Below are 17,182 nucleotides of genomic sequence, written 5' to 3' on the forward strand. Positions count from 1 at the left end.
AATGATGATATACATTTTTTAAGTGGATCTTCTTTAGTAATTAAAATTCAGAAACAACACTGAATTATAAGTCTCATGTTTGTTTTTAGTATCTGTCTCAGTACTATCCAATGAAAAAGATAAACCCTCTATAAATTAATAATTTGTTTTTCTCTTCAACAGGTCCAGTGATGGTGGAAGATGGTTTAATATATATATAAAAAAATAGACCAAGAAAGGAACCTGTTTTCTGCAAACAAAGTTTTTCTATGACATGTGGCAAATATTTCTTTAAAGTGTGAATAGAAAGTGTAAATAAAATAAAAATAAATGTCTACGAGTGTGTGCCGTGTGTAGTGTAGTAACAAAATCCAGTCTTGGTTTGAAGTAACTATGGGTCATATGAGACATAAGCTATCAATACCTCAGAATGGCCCCTGAATGCCCTAACGTGAACTTGTTGTTAGGAGTAACCAGGTGAATAACATTAAAGAAAAAAAATCAGGCGATATATAGGCCTATGTTTAAAAAATATAATCGGTTTTTAAATGATTACTACTTCATCAAATTCCCATGACTCCTCACCAGTAAAGAAAAGAGGAAAAGGGGAGAGAAAGTTAAGGAGGAGTAAACGGAAATGATCCAACAGGTGCTGGAGGCTCCTGAAAGTCGATCGTTTGGATCCAGCAGCAGGTCTGACATATTCCTCTTGATTAAAGAAATGCTTGCATTGTGGAGGTATGTAACAACGACAGGAGAGGTCTCAGTGTCTCACTCCAACAACTTTATTAACTGACAGAACTTCACATATAGTCAGCGCCAAAATCTCCACCCCCACACTTCCTTTCAACTTGTGTGTGAGTGGAGCCACCTGGTGGTCCGCCACACATACCCCCCCTTGAACACACAGTCAGGTCTCCATTCAGTCCAGGACCCTGGGTCTAAGCAAACGACCCGCACGACTGAACCTGGGAGGGAGAGAACAGGCAGAGGAAGGTCCATCCTGTGAACGAGGCTGGTGAAGGCGAGCAGGAAAGGCAGGAGGAGGCTCAAACGTTGGTGGTCCGGGGGTAGTCCTGGGGGGAAAACCAGAGACTGTCAACCCCAGCGCAGGAGGTCGGCCACGGCGAGGGGCCTGGGCCGGCACTACATCACTGTCCGGAAGAACATGTGCTGGTTTAAGTCTGTCAACACACACAGTCTCCCTTCGACCCCCAAAATCCAAAACAAAATGTTTCTGGCCCGGTTCAATAACCCTGAACGGGCCGTCATACAGCGGCCGCAGCGGTGTCCTGTGGGCATCGTGCCTGACAAAAACAAACTTAGCAGTCTCTAAAGTCTTTGGAACAAAGGTGTCAGGCACGCAATGGTGCACCGGACCAGGAACCCGAAGCGAGTGCAAAAGCGGGGTGAGAGAGAGCACCGAGATCCTCCTTAACCGCAGAGCGCAGCCCAAGCAAAACCCACGGGAGGCGGTCAACCCAATTGCCATCCTTTAAGGAGGCGCGAAAGGCAGCCTTCAGCGACCGGTGGAACCGTTCACACATCCCATTAGCCTGCGGGTTGTATGCGGTTGTGCGGTGGACTTTAGCCCCCAGTCCATCAGCCATGGCCGACCAAAGCTCGGAAATGAACTGGGGGCCTCTGTCTGACGTAATGTCCGCGGGTGGGCCGAAACGCGAGACCCAGGTCGACAAAAACGCCTTGGCCACCACTGCTGCGGTAGTGGACGCCAGGGGGACCGCCTCCGGCCACCTGGTGGTCCGGTCAACAACAGTCAAAAGGTGCGTAAAACCTTGTGACTGGGGCAAGGGACCCACCAGATCGACATGCACATGATCGAAACGTTTGCCGGGTATGAAGAACGGCTCCAGGGGCGCCTTGGTGTGTTTATGAACCTTCGCGCGCTGGCAGGGAATGCACGCCGACGCCCATTCCTTAACAGATTTGCGAAGGCCTGGCCAAACAAATTTAGAGCTGACCAGTTTAACAGAGGCCCGGACCCCTGGATGAGAGAGAGCATGTACCGAGTCAAAAACTTGACGACGCCAGGAAGCGGGAACCACAGGGCGAGGGCGGCCGGTGGAAACGTCACAGACGAGGAGGGGACCACCGTCCTGCACGGGTCTGTCCTCCAGTATGAGGCCCGTCTGGGTGGATTTAAGCGCGAGGATGTCAGGGTCACCGCTCTGATCGGCAGCCATGGCGGAGTAGTCTATGCCGAGAAAGACGGGAGAAACCAGCGCACGGGACAAACAGTCAGCCACATGATTGGATTTACCAGCCACGTGCCGAATGTCCGTGGTAAACTCAGAAATGGCTGCCAACTGGCGCTGCTGGCGTGCACTCCATGGATCGGAAACCTTGGACATGGCAAACGTCAAGGGTTTGTGGTCCACGTATGCGGTAAAGTGACGACCCTCGAGAAAAAACCGGAAATGACGAGACGCCAGGTGGAGCGCCAGTAGCTCCCTGTCAAAAACGCTGTAATTGCGTTCGCTGTCACGTAGCGTACGGCTGAAAAAGGCGAGCGGTTGCCAGACACCCGAGATTCGCTGTTCCAGCACCGCACCCACCGCTATGTCCGACGCATCAGTGGTCAACGCAATCGGCGCTGAGGGGGATGGGTGGGCCAGAAGGGCAGCATTAGCTAACGCTGACTTAGCATCAGAAAACGCTTGGATGCTGTCCGGAAACCAGTCAACGGGGTCATTAGCTTTTTTACCCTTTAACGCCCCATAAAGGGGCTTCAGCAGATGTGCCGCTCTGGGGAGAAAACGGTTGTAAAAATTCACCATCCCCAAAAATTCCTGCAGTGCCTTAACAGTCGTGGGACGCGGAAATTCCGAAACAGCTCGGACTTTGTCAGGCAACGGAACCGCGCCCTCGGCGGAAACACGGTGCCCAAGGAAATCGAGAACGGGCAACCCAAACTGGCATTTAGACGGATTAATAATCAGTCCATGCTCCGCCAAACGCTGAAAAACCTGACGCAGATGGAACATGTGCTGCTCCTTCGAGCTGCTGGCCACCAGTATATCATCAAGATATACAAAAACAAAGGGCAGCCCGCGCAAGACCGAGTCCATCAACCGCTGGAAGGTTTGGGCGGCACCTTTCAGGCCAAACGGCATGCGCAGAAACTCGAAAAGGCCGAAAGGTGTAATTACGGCGGTTTTGGGGACATCCTCCGCGCGCACGGGAACCTGGTGATATCCCCGTACCAAATCGATCTTAGAAAAAACCGAGGTCCCCGCAAGATGGGCGGAAAAATCTTGGATGTGGGGAATGGGATAACGATCGTTCTCCGTGACATTATTAAGACGGCGGAAATCCCCACAAGGTCGCCACCGACCATCAGATTTAGGCACCATGTGTAACGGAGAAGCCCAGGCACTGTTCGAACGCTGCACGATGCCCAGACGCTCCATGGTGGCAAATTCTTCCCTAGCGACAGCCAGTTTGGCGGGGTCGAGGCGGCGCGCGCGCGCGAACACCGGGGGCCCTACTGTAGTTATGTAATGCTCCACCCCATGCTTCGTCACCGTGCTCGAGAAAGTGGGGACAGTGAGTGAGGGAAACTCAGAAAGCAAACACTGAAAAACGTCACCCGAATCTACTGAGTTAGCATGCACCACGGGCTGAGCACCCCGAGTCAAACAGGGTAATGAGGAAAAGGACACAGCATCAATTAAACGTCTGTTAGCCACATCAACCAGTAGTCCGTGAGCACAAAGAAAATCAGCGCCTATTATAGGCACAGAGCTAGCAGCAACAACAAAGTTCCACTGAAAGTCACGGTCGTGAAAGCAAACAGTCACCAACCTTTCACCGAAGGTTTTGATGGGAGAGCCATTAGCCGCTGTTAGCAATGGCCCGCAACCCTCAGCTAGCCTGTCCGAGCCAGCCGGGGGAAGAAGGCTCTTCTGTGAGCCGGAGTCCACCAGGAAACGCCTCCCCGAGCGTGAGTCCTCTAAGAAAAGCAGCCTTTCCTTGTTGCCAGCGGTCGCGGCTGCTACAGAGCGCTGACATGCCCGTTTCCCTGGGTCTGGAAACTGCAAGGCGGGAGGCAGCGCCGTGCCTTCGCTCCAAAACGCTGGTGATAAAAACAAAGCCCCTTTCCACGGTGCCGCCGTGCAGCGATTCCGGCCACAGTGGACGAGTCGGAGGGCCCGTGGAGCATCGGTGAGGGGGAGGGGGAAAACGCTGGTGGGTCCTGAATAACCGTCTGGACGCCGAAAGTCCTGGTAGCCAGGAGGATGCGATCCGCCTCTTCCGCAAGGGAGCGGTAATCCTTCGTGGCCAATAGCGGGGAGTTGGCAAGGCCAGCGCGCACTGGAGCCGGCAGCTGTCGAAGAAAGAGGTGGGTGAAGAGAAATCCTCCGTCCTCCGCGCCCAGCAAGGACAGCATGCTCTCCATGAGCTCGAGGGCGGTGCCGTCGCCCAGGCCCGCGATGGAAAGGAGTTTCTCGGCCCGCTCAGCATCAGAGAGGGAGTAACGCCGCAGCAGCAGCCCCTTGAGGGCGGCGTACTTGCCCTGGGCTGGGGGATCCCGGAGGAGAGTCATCACACGGCGGGTTGACAGCGGGTCAAGTGAGGCCACCACATGGTGGTATTTAGTGTCGTCGGCTGAAACTCCACGAAGAGCAAACTGAGCTTCTACGTGCATGAACCATGAAGGAGGATCGTGAAGCCAAAAATCCGGCAATTTAAGCGCCACAGCAAACGCAGCCATCGGCGGAGGTGAAGGTCCGGCGGCCGCCGATGCTTCCAGGCCAGAGCTGGCTTCGTCGTCGAGCCTTAGCATGTTCACTACAGGGGTCACCAATGTGGAGGTATGTAACAACGACAGGAGAGGTCTCAGTGTCTCACTCCAACAACTTTATTAACTGACAGAACTTCACATATAGTCAGCGCCAAAATCTCCACCCCCACACTTCCTTTCAACTTGTGTGTGAGTGGAGCCACCTGGTGGTCCGCCACAGCATATATTTTGTGCACCGCGTTGGCGGTTTTACCCATACTAATTTACTTTCGGAATCCTTATTTTTTGAAAGATTTATATTGCACATTTATTTCCATTTATGTCGGTATACGCTTGAGCAGAATTGAGAAAAAGTTTTACAGTATTTTAGATCGTTTTCTGGACAAAGTGGCGGAGCATCCGCATAAGAAGTTCATAGTTTACGAGGAAAGCTCCTACACGTACAGCCAAGCCGACAGAGAAAGCAACAAAGTGGCCAGGGCTCTGTTAACGCATGCCCACCTCAAGCAGGGGGACACGGTAGCCCTCTTCTTGGGCAACGAGCCGTGGTTTGTATGGATGTGGCTCGCACTGTCCAAGCTGGGATGCACAGCGTCCTTCCTCAACGTCAACATAAGATCCAAATCCCTGCTGCACTGTTTCTCCTGCTGTGAAGCCAAAGTCCTGATCGCTGGCGCTGGTAAGCTGCGTAAATACTGCAGTAAGCTGTTGGGGTTTGTTTTAATGAAATTAACTTTAAACGTGCGCATATCTTTCGTTTTTTAATATCACGTGATCATATTGTCTAATTCATTTAAAAAGATCTTTTTGTATCTCTGACTATTTTTTTTTAATCTGGGAGGTTTGGACTGCACTAAAGTTGCATGGGTATATCTTATTAATTTCACCATCAAATAGATCGACTGTTTATTAAACACACATTTATGTAACCCTGTAATGACTGATCAGCACCTCTTTTCTTTTTACCTCCCTGGCTCTCAGACCTTCAAGGAGCAATAGAGGAGGTGCTGCCCACTTTGAAGCAGCAGGGTATCCTTGTGTTTATCCTCCGTGAGCACTGTCATGTGGACGGCATCGAAAGCCTCTCTGACAAAATTCAGATGGAGTCAGACGAGCCCCTGTCCCGTCAGCTCAGGGCCAGCATTAACATCAAGAGTCCTGCGGTGTACATCTACACATCAGGAACCACAGGTAACCTCGAGGGCTTATCTGGCCTCGTGCAGAGGTTGAGTAATTGAAGGAGCAGTGGGGAGAAAAGTGATGACGATTCTAATGACTGACAGGATCCCATGAAAACAGCACAATAGTCATTTAGCTTTTTTCATGAAAATTATTAACCTATCACCATAAAAACCCCCTCATTATTTCCTCATTTGGTTTGGTCCAGGTGCACGCGCTCCTAATTGACGTCAGAGCGGGATGTAGGATGGATCCGTTAAGAGGGATGTCTGGGATTTTAAAAAGAAAAGAGAGACAGCTGGAAATTAAACTCAAAGCGACGCTCACATGAAAGAAACTGTCTGACTTTCCTTGTTTTAGTTAGCTTACTTCATTTATAAGAGTAAATAATATGTTTGCATTATTTTAGCCAACGTGTAAGGATACAACCAAACTCCTTGTACATAGGTATACGGTGTAGATAAGAAGTGAAATTCGTGTATATCCAAAAAGGTAAAATATATTTTATTTGTATCGGGTGTAAGGCAGCGGTCCCCAACCCCCGGCCTCGGACCGTTACCGGTCCGTGAGTCATTTGGTACCGGTGTTGTGTCAAAAAGTGATTGTCTGCCAAACACTGATTTCCGGTATTTGCCAAAAACTGATTGCTCGTATTTAAACTGCTATAAGTAACTTGTTGGGCTATAATATGTGAAACATATGTCAAATGCATCCCTTATGGATGACATAAAGTCATCTTGAGCCACAAACAACATTCGTGTAACAAGGTAGAAGCCGCAATCAGTTTTTGGCAATGACTTTTATATAACCTTTATTTATGCAGTTAAAAAATCTCATTAACATTAAAAATGTCTTTTGTAAGAGTAAGTTGGCCAAGAGCACAGCAGAAATGGTAGCAAATATTACAATAGTTCTGTAAAAATATTTAAGTGGGGATAAAGGGCCAGATTGGTTATAAAGTAACACAGAGTTGTAAAGATACGTGAAAAACGGATAATTTTTTAATTCTCTATATAACCCCTTTGTAAACCCTGTTCACCGAAGTCTATTTACGAACATACGTAAAGATATTACACATAAAAAATACACAGAAACATTGGAAATCACTTTTTGGCACAACACTGAGGCTCAGGTGTGAAATGTATGGTTTTCAGGGTTTTTATCGGTTTTCAGCGTTACTTTGTTATCGTTTTTATCGTTAACTCGGTTTTCCTGGGTCTTTTCACGTGTTTTATGAATAAATCTTTTTTTTTTCGGTACCGGTACTAGTTTTATTTTGTTGTATTTATCCGCGACAACTTAAAGGCCGGTCCGTGAAAATATTGTCGGGCATAAACCGGTCCGTACGTGGCGCAAAAAGGGTTGGGGACCGCTGGTGTAAGGTACCAGTTAGTGTACAAAAACAAAAACCCAAACTAAATAAAAAGAAATTAATGAAATAATCCTATAATGAAAAATATTACAAATAAAAAATCTATTTATCTAAGCAGAATATTGACCCATGTCTGCACAGTGTTATATTTTAGGAGTTTTCACAGTTCACAGTATTAAATTGGTGGGACACCTGAGAATGAGGACTAACTGTGCTACATCTGTTTTTACAGGGCTTCCAAAAGCAGCTGTGCTTAAACACAAGAGGGTTTGGAGGGGAAGTTTTCTCCTGACCTTTGCTGGTGTGCGCTCAGATGATGTCATCTACATAAATCTCCCTCTGTATCACAGTGCTGCTTTTCTTATGGGACTTTGTGGAACTATAGAAAGAGGTAATACATGAAACATTACCTAAAAATAAAACCACAAATCAAGATTTCCACTGAATTTATTGCAGGTTAAACCAACATATACATGACCTCAAACTACACCCGCTTCCATTGTTTGTACTTTGAAGTCCTAAAGTTCGCCTTGCAGAGTTTACAACACTGAACTCTTAGCATGAAGCGGCATATTTGCTGAACTCTGTATCTTTCCATTTTTAGGCACCACTGTTGTTTTGAGAAGCAAGTTCTCTGCCTCCAACTTTTGGAATGACTGTAGAAAGTACAATGTGACTGTCATCCAGTACATAGGCGAGGTTATGCGCTACCTCTGCAACACACCAAAGGTAAACACAAATTTAAGGTCATAGTGATGACAATATTGGGATATGCATTAGAAGCTCAAACTGTTTTAATGATTTCTACCAACCTGCTTCAGTCAGGAGCATTGTTTCTTATGGTCATTGTTTATGTTCTCACCTCTCCTTTGGCCTTCTTTTAGAGAGACAATGACAAGGATCATAAGGTCCGACTGGCCGTAGGGAACGGAATAAGGGAAGACACCTGGGTTGAGTTCCTGGAGCGATTTGGGAACATTTGTATCCGTGAATGCTACGGAGCAACTGAAGGGAATGTTGGCTTTATCAACTATGGTGGGAAAGTTGGAGCTGTTGGCAGAGAACATTTTCTCTACAAAGTAAGATGTAATAATAATAATAATAATACATTATATTTATAGGCACCTTTAAGACCCTCAAGGTCACAAAAAAGTAGCAACAATACAACAAATATTGCAAAATAAACTTTAAACATAAGGTAAATGAGGGGAAAAAAGCCAGCATGAAAGTATGAAAAGTAAGCAAGGTAAAAATAGACCGAGACGGAATCAAGGGTATGCAATTCTGAATAGATGGGTTTTGAGACGTGATTTCTAATTAATGAGAGAGTTTGTAGTCCAGAGATCTGGTGGAAGTGCATTCCAAAGTCTCGGGGCAGAATAACTAAAGACTCTGAGTCCCATGGTAGTCAGGCGAGCAGGTGGAAGAGACCGAAGGGAAGCTGAAGAAGAGCGGGGTGTACGAGGGGATGAGTATGTATGGAAAGATCGGATAAATATGGAGGCGCAAGGTTGTGAAGATGGATAGATGTGAAAAAGAAAAGCACACCCTTTTTCAATTCTAAAGTTACATAATTATAAAACGATAACATTAGTCCACCTTTCTTTATAATGTCACTTCAAGTTGCTTCAGTTGTCAGACAGATGGTCTCACATTTGACTCTAGAATACTTTGGTATACGGAGGAGTTCATGGTCAACTTAATGACTGCAAGATGATCAGGTCCTTTGGCTGCAAAACTAGTCCAGACCATCTCCTCTTCACCATCCTGCTTCACAGTTTTTATGCTGTGCTTGCTTTTCACAAAATATGCCACTGTGTACAGTTCATTTTCCCAAAGGTCTTGTGGTTTGTTCAGATGAATTTTGCAAACCTAAGCCATGCTTAGAAGAACCATGGCTTAAGTCATAGCTTTTTTAGAGAAACCTTTTTTTCACTCAAGTAACTTCAGTCTCAGCTGAATGCAACAACCTTATAAAGAGTACATTTGCATAATGGCTGAAACTAGTGCCACTGGTGGACAATTGGCTGTGAGTCTCTGTGAGGCCAGTGAGCCTTTTTTCAGAGGTTAACTTGACCTCTGTATATGGAGATGTGGCATGATTTATATGACTAACTGCTTATTCTCTTCAATGTATCTGTAAACTGTTTCAGATGGCATGCAAATATGCCCTCATAAGGTTTGACACAGAAAAAGAGGAGCCAGTCAGAGACTCCAGAGGATTTTGTGTTGAAGTCCCAAGAGGTGAGCCTGTCTCTTAAGGTGCCGCCTTGCCTTTTAAGCTGCTATTTAAACGTATACTGTTACTTTTACTCGCAGGAGAAACTGGTCTGCTTGTGGCAAAGATTGGAAAAAGAACACCCTTCAGTGGCTATGCCAAGGACAAGCAGCAGACAGACAAGAAGAAGCTAAGAGATGTGTTCGAGAAGGGCGACATGTACTTTAACAGTGGCGACCTTCTAAAGATTGACGACGAGGGATTTCTCTTCTTTCAAGACCGCATTGGAGACACTTTCAGGTCTGTGAAACATAATAAATGAATTTGACAATCTGGGTGAAAGGTCAGGACAAGGAGTACCAGAGAGTGTTTTTTGTCTTAAAAGCACAACTTAGTGTGACCCCCAAAAAGTTGATTCTGTTAATCTGGATGTAGCGTTTTCAGTGGGAGAAACGTTATGTCACTCATCCAAGTGACTGCACTCAAACCAGCGTTCCTCCCCGTCCAGGATGTGTACATCGTCATCATTGAAAGAGTGTCCACTGCCCTGCAAATGTATAAATCCTGGCAATCCTCCTGGCACTTTACAGCATACACTATATTACTCTGTTTGTGTTGGGGAAACCGATCCGTGGGGTGGACCAATTTTTGGTGCAGCGTGTTTTGGGGTTTAAAAGCCACAGAGACTCAGTGTTTAGAAAAAATGCATCTCAACTGATCCAATACTACTAACACATACGGGATCAATACAGGTTTGCGCTTAGGCAGCAGTTGTCCTTCTGTCTGGAACAGCTGGATGAATGTTTAACAGATTGCTTACAATCTGGGGTTATAGTTGTAAAATAAGGCCAGAAAGTTTACTTCTTCACTTGAAATAGAATTTAAGCTATGGAAAAAACAGTAAAACCCTCAAGTTTAGGATATATCATATATAATTTCAGAATTACGGACACTGTGGTGAGTCTAATCTAATTGCTTTCAGTATTTTATTCTTTATAGTTAAACCTAAACATCTTTGATGAACTATTATCTCAGTGTTTTAGGGAAGTTTGTTACTTTTGTGTGTCCCTGCTGAAAAAAGATACACTGCAGCTGAGTTCTGCAAATACTCTGTATTATATCTGTTACAGGTGGAAAGGAGAAAATGTGGCAACCACGGAGGTGGCTGACCACCTGCTCGCAGTTGACTTTGTTGAAGAGGCTAATGTCTATGGTGTGAAGGTGCCAGGTAATAATGACACTAAAAGCAAGATTATTGTGATGTATGTCTCATAAATATTACAAACATCTTTTTTTTCCAGAATTCTAAGAAAAAAACTCAGAATTCAGAAGTTTTTTCTTGGAATTCTGAGATTAATCGCATATTTCTGACATACTGAGGAAAAACGCTGAATGTTTGGATTAATGTCTGGATTCTGAGGGTATTTTTTCTTCTTTTTACTTTGACCTTCACTGAATAGGACACGAGGGAAGAATTGGAATGGCAGCGCTAAAACTGAAAGAAAATATGGACTTTGATGGCAAAGCTTTATATCAGCATGTCAAAAACTACTTGCCCAGCTACGCAAGACCACGCTTCGTTCGCATACAGGTAAATAAAGTTCAATGAATGATCACATTAAGATATATCTGCATACATCTTAGCAATAATCCCGTAACCATTTCATTTTTCTCTGGCAGGATGCATTGGTAGTGACGAGCACCTTTAAGCAGATGAAGGTGAAGCTGGCAGAGGAAGGTTTTAACCCTGCTCTCATCAAGGATCCTCTGTTTTACCTGGAAGACAATAAGGGCTACATACCCATGACTCAGGAGTTATTCAACTGCATTGCAGAAGGAAGACTCAGGCTTTAAACGAGTTCAGCGCTGATTTTTTTATTGTCAGTCTCAAAAACATTAGTGTTTACATTAATCTTTACATTGTGGATATACAAACATATAATGGCATGCATTTCATTTTTTTATATTTCAACTGTTTAGTCTGAAATACTTTCTTGTTTTTAATGATTTTTATATGAGTAAATCCCATATCGCCGACACTGTTATTTGGTGACTGTGTTGGTTGACTGTGTGCTGAAGCAAACTGCTTATCAATCAATAGGTGAATTATTGTGTGGATGTGAGGTACACTTTGTGCTGGTTTTGGACTCGTCAGAGGAGTTTAGGAGCAGTGGAAGTTTCCAGTGGCGTAGGAGGGGGGGCTGTGTTTGTAACGGCAGAGGAAGACATACAGTTCACTCTTCTGCAGGTGGAGGGTAAGTGCTTTTGAGCTGCTGGAGAAACCTTCAGAGGGCAGCAGAGCTGGTGCCGACCACACTGCACCCACTGGTTACAGAAGCTGGGAACGCTGTAGAACTTTGTCAGCTTTTTCAGGACCTGTTTTCCCAGATCATTTGAAGGCATCTCCTCAATATTTATTGTTGCACCAGATCCTGTTGTTGAAGGCACAGGAAGGCCACCAGCAGCATCTTCGACTATAGGCCTTGTTTCAAAATCATAGCCACACAGGGACCTGATATAAGTGTAAGGCAGGGGCTCACTGCTGCAGCTAAGAGATCGCATTGGTCTTCTAGACCGATTCCAAGCTTTGTCAATCCACAACTCCACTTGAGCTTTTTCCAGCCTGGCAACAGCATCCTCTTTCTCATCAGACCCGGTGTCTAAGACCGGGTCTTGGTATTCTTCATCACCTATTACATCATCTTCCCCTGATTGTGACTGGTCTGCATAATTCAAAGCCTGTGTCTCAGCCAGGAGAGTGGAAGCTGTTTTACAGATAATGCCCCAGTCCCTGAGGATGTCATCGGCAGTAGTGTACTGTGAGGTCACCGTAAACCGGATGATGCGTTTGGTATAAATATCCGCAGGAATGAGGTACATGGTGCCTGACCGGGTCAGTCTCCTCAGCAGCTCCTGGGTCAAAGTGTTCCCTCCCAACAAAAAGAAGATACAATAAAATGTTTATAAGTCTTTGTGTAAAGCCACAAAACCCTTACTAAGACATCTGTGTTTACCCTTTTCCTACTATTTTTGCCATTTCATCTGGGAACTAGCTGACCACATTCAGGTATATAACAAACCACCATTGAACAAGGCGTAATCGGGACTTCTTAGCACATGTCAGTAATGATTTTCTGGTGAAAACTATAAGGTCAACATATTTATAGTTTACTGCACAATTCAGGTACAAGGACAAGTTGCATACTTTCAGGCAGAAGACCACCAGGCCGAGGTGCCTCTTAGCAGGAACCTCAAAATCTGTGTTGCTCCTAATATGAGACTCCAAGAGTTTTGCCATCTCAATCCCCTAAAAACCCCCCAAAGCAAACAAACAAAACTTCACATTAAATACACTTTCTATAATGGAAGTCTAATATTGATATCTATTTTAGAAGAATGCCACTTACATGTCTGATATGAGCCTGGAGGTTTTTCAATCCAAAGGAGCGCAGAACAAACCAGAGCTTCAGAGCACGGAAGCGTCGACTGAGAGGTATTTGCCAGTGCTGAACCAAAGAAAAAAAGTAGTGTTCAGATGAGACTGTAACATTTTGAACTGGTGAATAAGTAATGATGACGAACCATAAAGTCGGTGGCTGCCAGTGAGTTTTCATGTCTGAGGTAAACAGGATCAACACTGAAGGTCTGCTGGAGCTTGTATTTATCCTTTACCCTGAGATCAACAGTTAATTAAATCACCAGCTTAAAAGCATTCTTCTGTTTAAATTTGCACTTTGTCAGATGTAATTTTGCAGATATTATAGAGACAGAGTTGAGGTATGGCTTAAATGTCTCTACTCACCAGAATGCTGTGCAGTCAAAATGGACCATCATCCACTTAGAAGGGTTGAAAACAAAAGAGTGTGCAAATTCAATGCCCTTCATTGACCAGCGGAGCTCCGGACAAAAGTAGGCAGAGCCAGCATACGCGGCATCAACATGGAGCCAGAGTCCCTCTTCCTCACCTGCAAAAAGATTTCAATTTCACTTCTAACTTCATCTTATGTATGCAAAGAAAAAAAATAAGTCTGACTCTGCAGTATGATTTGGAAGTAAAATTAAAAGACACACAGACTGGTCCCAGTTCCGATAGCTTATCGAAGGCACACGCTCCAGTAGTTCCCAGAGTTGAACACAGCTGAAAATGACAGAATGGGTCAGATGAGATCCAACATGCAACACGGGTTTGTTGTGTACTTTTGAAGCTAAAAATCACAGTTTCCTCATGATATGAGATGATATACAAGTGTCCCGATTAATGATGTACAACGTTTTGCTACTTATTTTCATATTTTTTTCCAAGTTTAAAAAGAAATTATTCGGACAACTTTTCAGTTTTAAAAGAAATGAAGCTGAACTTCAACTTCCAGACATTTGATTTTCTTTAAATGCACCATCAAAAAAATAGATTGTAAAACAGTTTCTGCATGCATCTGTGTTTGCCATGCAGCAGAAAAATCAAACAAAGGCACTGATTGGCTGATGCTACAGTCTGCCGATTCTGATTTTTATATACTGCAGCGTTAGTATATGCTTTTAAAAATGTGATGGGTATTGTGGCACATATTAGGTAAGCTACTAGATTCAAAACAATATGGGGATTCTTAAATTCTCTGCAGAAATGTCCCATTGAGGTTTCAAACACACATACCAGGAAGGGGACAAGTCCTCTTGCCCTGTCTTCTTGTATGGCTTGTTTCAAAGTGTCTCCTCTCAGAGACAACTCGTCATCGGTCGGCAGAAACCTGATCTTCACCAGTGAGATCAGTCCTGCCTTTTCAACTGATGAATGAGCCTATAAAAGCAACATCTGATCAGTTTTACGGTTCAGTTTATCAGGCTGATAGGAAGCTCCTGTGCAGCTTACCTGATCCGAAGCGTAGGCCACTAGTCTTGAGTTTATGACGGAGTCGTCCACGTCCTGGTCAAGCTCGGCCCGCAGCTGCAGGATTTTATCTTTCCTGGCTGCCAGCAGAGCAACCAGTGTGCTCTCACTGACTGTACTCTGACGAGAGAGCCAAGTAGGTCAGAAACACAATGAGGCCCCGAAAGACTGTAAACTTCGTGGCTCTAGAGCAAACAGATTAGGATGTTGCACACCTGCAGGATGCCTCCACCTCTGCTGTCAGGATGGTAGTGAAGAAAGAAAGAGGGGAGCTCTAGTGCTTTACACAGCCAGTCCATCACATTCATTTCCAGCTCTGTGCATGCTGGGCTTGAGGCCTGAAAAAACAAGCAAATAAGACATCACTGAAGCAGATGGTAGCATGTGATTGATTGTCTTTTTGGTCATTGCGTACCCAAGTGAACCCAACACAGTTGATTGCATCTGCCAGCATATCCCCGAGCATAGAGGGCCATGAAGTCAGACTGGGATAGTAGGCGTGCATGTGAGGGCTCTGCCAGTGAACCACCTGGGCAGAGAGATAGGAAAACACTCGCTTGCCATAAATGTATTTCATGATCATTTCGGTGAACTGAACAAGCAAGGTGAATTTAAATTGGGTTTTGCTGCGACACTTACCCCTGGCATGATGACCTTCTCAATGTCATTGAAGATATTCTCCCAGTCCTCCGGCTCCGTAGGTGCAGCCTCAGGAAGAAGCTGCCTCATGTAGCCAGGTTTCACATCAGGAATGACCCTCCTCTCCCTGATGGAGCCCAGGTACTTTGTGATGTAGTCCACCATCTCCTTACCTGATCAATAAGAGATCACTGCAAGTTATTCATATTCATTTTCTTTATTATGTGCTTGTTGGCATTTGAAGTTAAATATCAACATCATCCAAAATGAGTCCATGATTACCTCTGCGATTGTATTCCTCAGCTTGCATTTTCGGAGATGAGACCTCTTCGAGTTACTTTGTCGTGTGTAACAGGTGACTGCAGTGAGGCTTTGTGTATTTGGGAGCAGAGATTACACCACTATATAGATCCTGTTGTGAAGAACACGCCCCAAATTGGTGACGCATTTGAACCACAAGGCAAATGTCTTTCATGTATTTTTTCCATCACTGGCTTCACATTTGCACTAAATATTTACTTTCCTCTTGCAGCCGGAGATTTTATTTTTTTTCATATCCACGTGAAATGATACAGGATTAGAACAATATAATCAATAGTGTAATAGGTTATATAAAAGTTATGAAGAATTCTTTTTCACCATTACACCTGAATCCCTCTGTAATGCAGAAAAATAATTTATGTGTCAAATCAGATTATACAGAGACCCTTATATTTTCAAACTAGTGTTCAGGCCCCCTCACAAGGTTTCTGTTTTGTTTTTTTTGTGTGCGTGTGTGTAAATTATATATTTGGTGACATCTCTCTGACCCTTAATCTTTAGGGAAACACAATTCGATACAATTAACCTCCAGTCTCATTTCCTCCCCTCTTCTTACTCCAACAGGTTATGAATGATGATGGATCATGATGAGCGATATTTTCAATGTATGATGACTCTTCACAAAGTAATAAAAGTAAAAAAAAAATAAACAAACAATAAATGTAAACACAGTAAAAGGTACTGGGATGATGAGGGAAAACCATTTATGTCATTAGCTTATTGCAGCCTTTTAAACCCTGACAAAAGCCTGAGCAGCACCTGGACTGTTCGCACACTGCACTGTTTACTATGCATTGTGCTCAGCATGTGATAGCTCTCATGTGGTGCTCTGGGGAAACCAGTCGCTGGATGACAATCGAGCCACAATTCAAACCTACAAAGCACGCATTATTGGTAAGTCACCGAGAGAGAGCAAGCACACTGAAATTAATAACATGTTTATCTAAGACATATGTAAACATATCTAATCAATCAATGAATTCATGAATCAAAAATGAATAACTGGCAAGCAACAACGGAAGATTTATTTTTTTACTCTTTCATTTATTTTAATTCATTTGTAGTTATTTTTTGTAACACACTGTGCACGCTTGTACTTGATTAAACTTTACCATTAACCATTTACTGCTCTCTAATAATAGTATAATTCTTTCATTTAAAATGTCATTAGTTTTGTCACATAAGATGAAAAGAACCACACAAAGTTAAAGAAATCCATAAATGCACTTGCATCAGTGTTTATTCTATCATTTCCTTCATTAAAGCTGCGAACAAGCAACTTCGCATGGAAGCTTCTAATCAAATGTGCCTGGTTTGAGAGCAAGAAAAGGCTTCATCACTGAACTTCTCCACATTCCCAGCGTGGTTCCAGAGATACACACAGGCTGTTCTTTGCTGCAGGTACTGTGACACACTTTTAGTGGCAAAGGTGAGGTGGATCTTCCTAATTCTTACATGCAACTGTCTGCTTGTGAATACAAGTATCTAATGAGCCAGTCACACAGCAACAACTCCATTTGACATTAGCATGACAGCATCTAATGGGAAAGAAAAGTGATTTAAATGACTGTGTGAGGGTTGACAGAGAAATGGTCTGAAAGAGGAAAATATCCAGTGAGGAGCACTTCTCTGGGAAAAGTTTCTTCACATCAAAAACTTGAAGCAGATGTGCTACAGCAGCAGAAGACCACACTGATACCCACTCCTGTCAGCTAAGCACAGGACATTGAGGCTACAGTTTGTACTGGATCACCAAAACTAGACAGCAGAAAATGTGAAAAGTGTTGCCGGGTCTGATGAGTAGATTTCTCCTGCCACATTCAG

General features: G+C 44.3%; 2 protein-coding genes across 2 annotated transcripts; one reads left to right on the plus strand and one right to left on the minus strand.

Annotated features, from left to right (window-relative positions):
- Positions 1 to 5,231: 5,231 nt before the first annotated feature.
- Positions 5,232 to 11,624, plus strand: LOC146718953 (long-chain fatty acid transport protein 2-like). The gene is made up of 10 exons (XM_085458053.1): positions 5,232 to 5,423; positions 5,726 to 5,935; positions 7,528 to 7,686; positions 7,900 to 8,024; positions 8,180 to 8,374; positions 9,449 to 9,539; positions 9,615 to 9,813; positions 10,644 to 10,741; positions 10,974 to 11,104; positions 11,194 to 11,624. Exons 1-10 carry the CDS (start codon positions 5,303 to 5,305, stop codon positions 11,365 to 11,367), a joined length of 1,503 nt encoding a protein of 500 aa, XP_085314179.1. The 5' UTR covers positions 5,232 to 5,302; the 3' UTR covers positions 11,368 to 11,624.
- hdc (histidine decarboxylase) lies at positions 11,267 to 15,397 on the minus strand. The gene is given in 13 exon segments (XM_085458062.1): positions 11,267 to 11,724; positions 11,727 to 12,448; positions 12,720 to 12,820; positions 12,921 to 13,019; positions 13,096 to 13,186; positions 13,316 to 13,478; positions 13,585 to 13,651; positions 14,165 to 14,308; positions 14,381 to 14,518; positions 14,614 to 14,736; positions 14,814 to 14,927; positions 15,038 to 15,210; positions 15,320 to 15,397. Coding segments are annotated over 13 exon segments (2,013 nt in total). The 5' UTR covers positions 15,348 to 15,397; the 3' UTR covers positions 11,267 to 11,674.
- Between the last annotated feature and the right edge of the window lie 1,785 nt (positions 15,398 to 17,182).

This window comes from Copadichromis virginalis, linkage group LG1 (assembly GCF_057382275.1).
Source record: "Copadichromis virginalis isolate Kocher_CV1m ecotype Utaka linkage group LG1, C_Virginalis_male_GT1.1, whole genome shotgun sequence".
Taxonomy (NCBI): Eukaryota; Metazoa; Chordata; class Actinopteri; order Cichliformes; family Cichlidae; genus Copadichromis; species Copadichromis virginalis.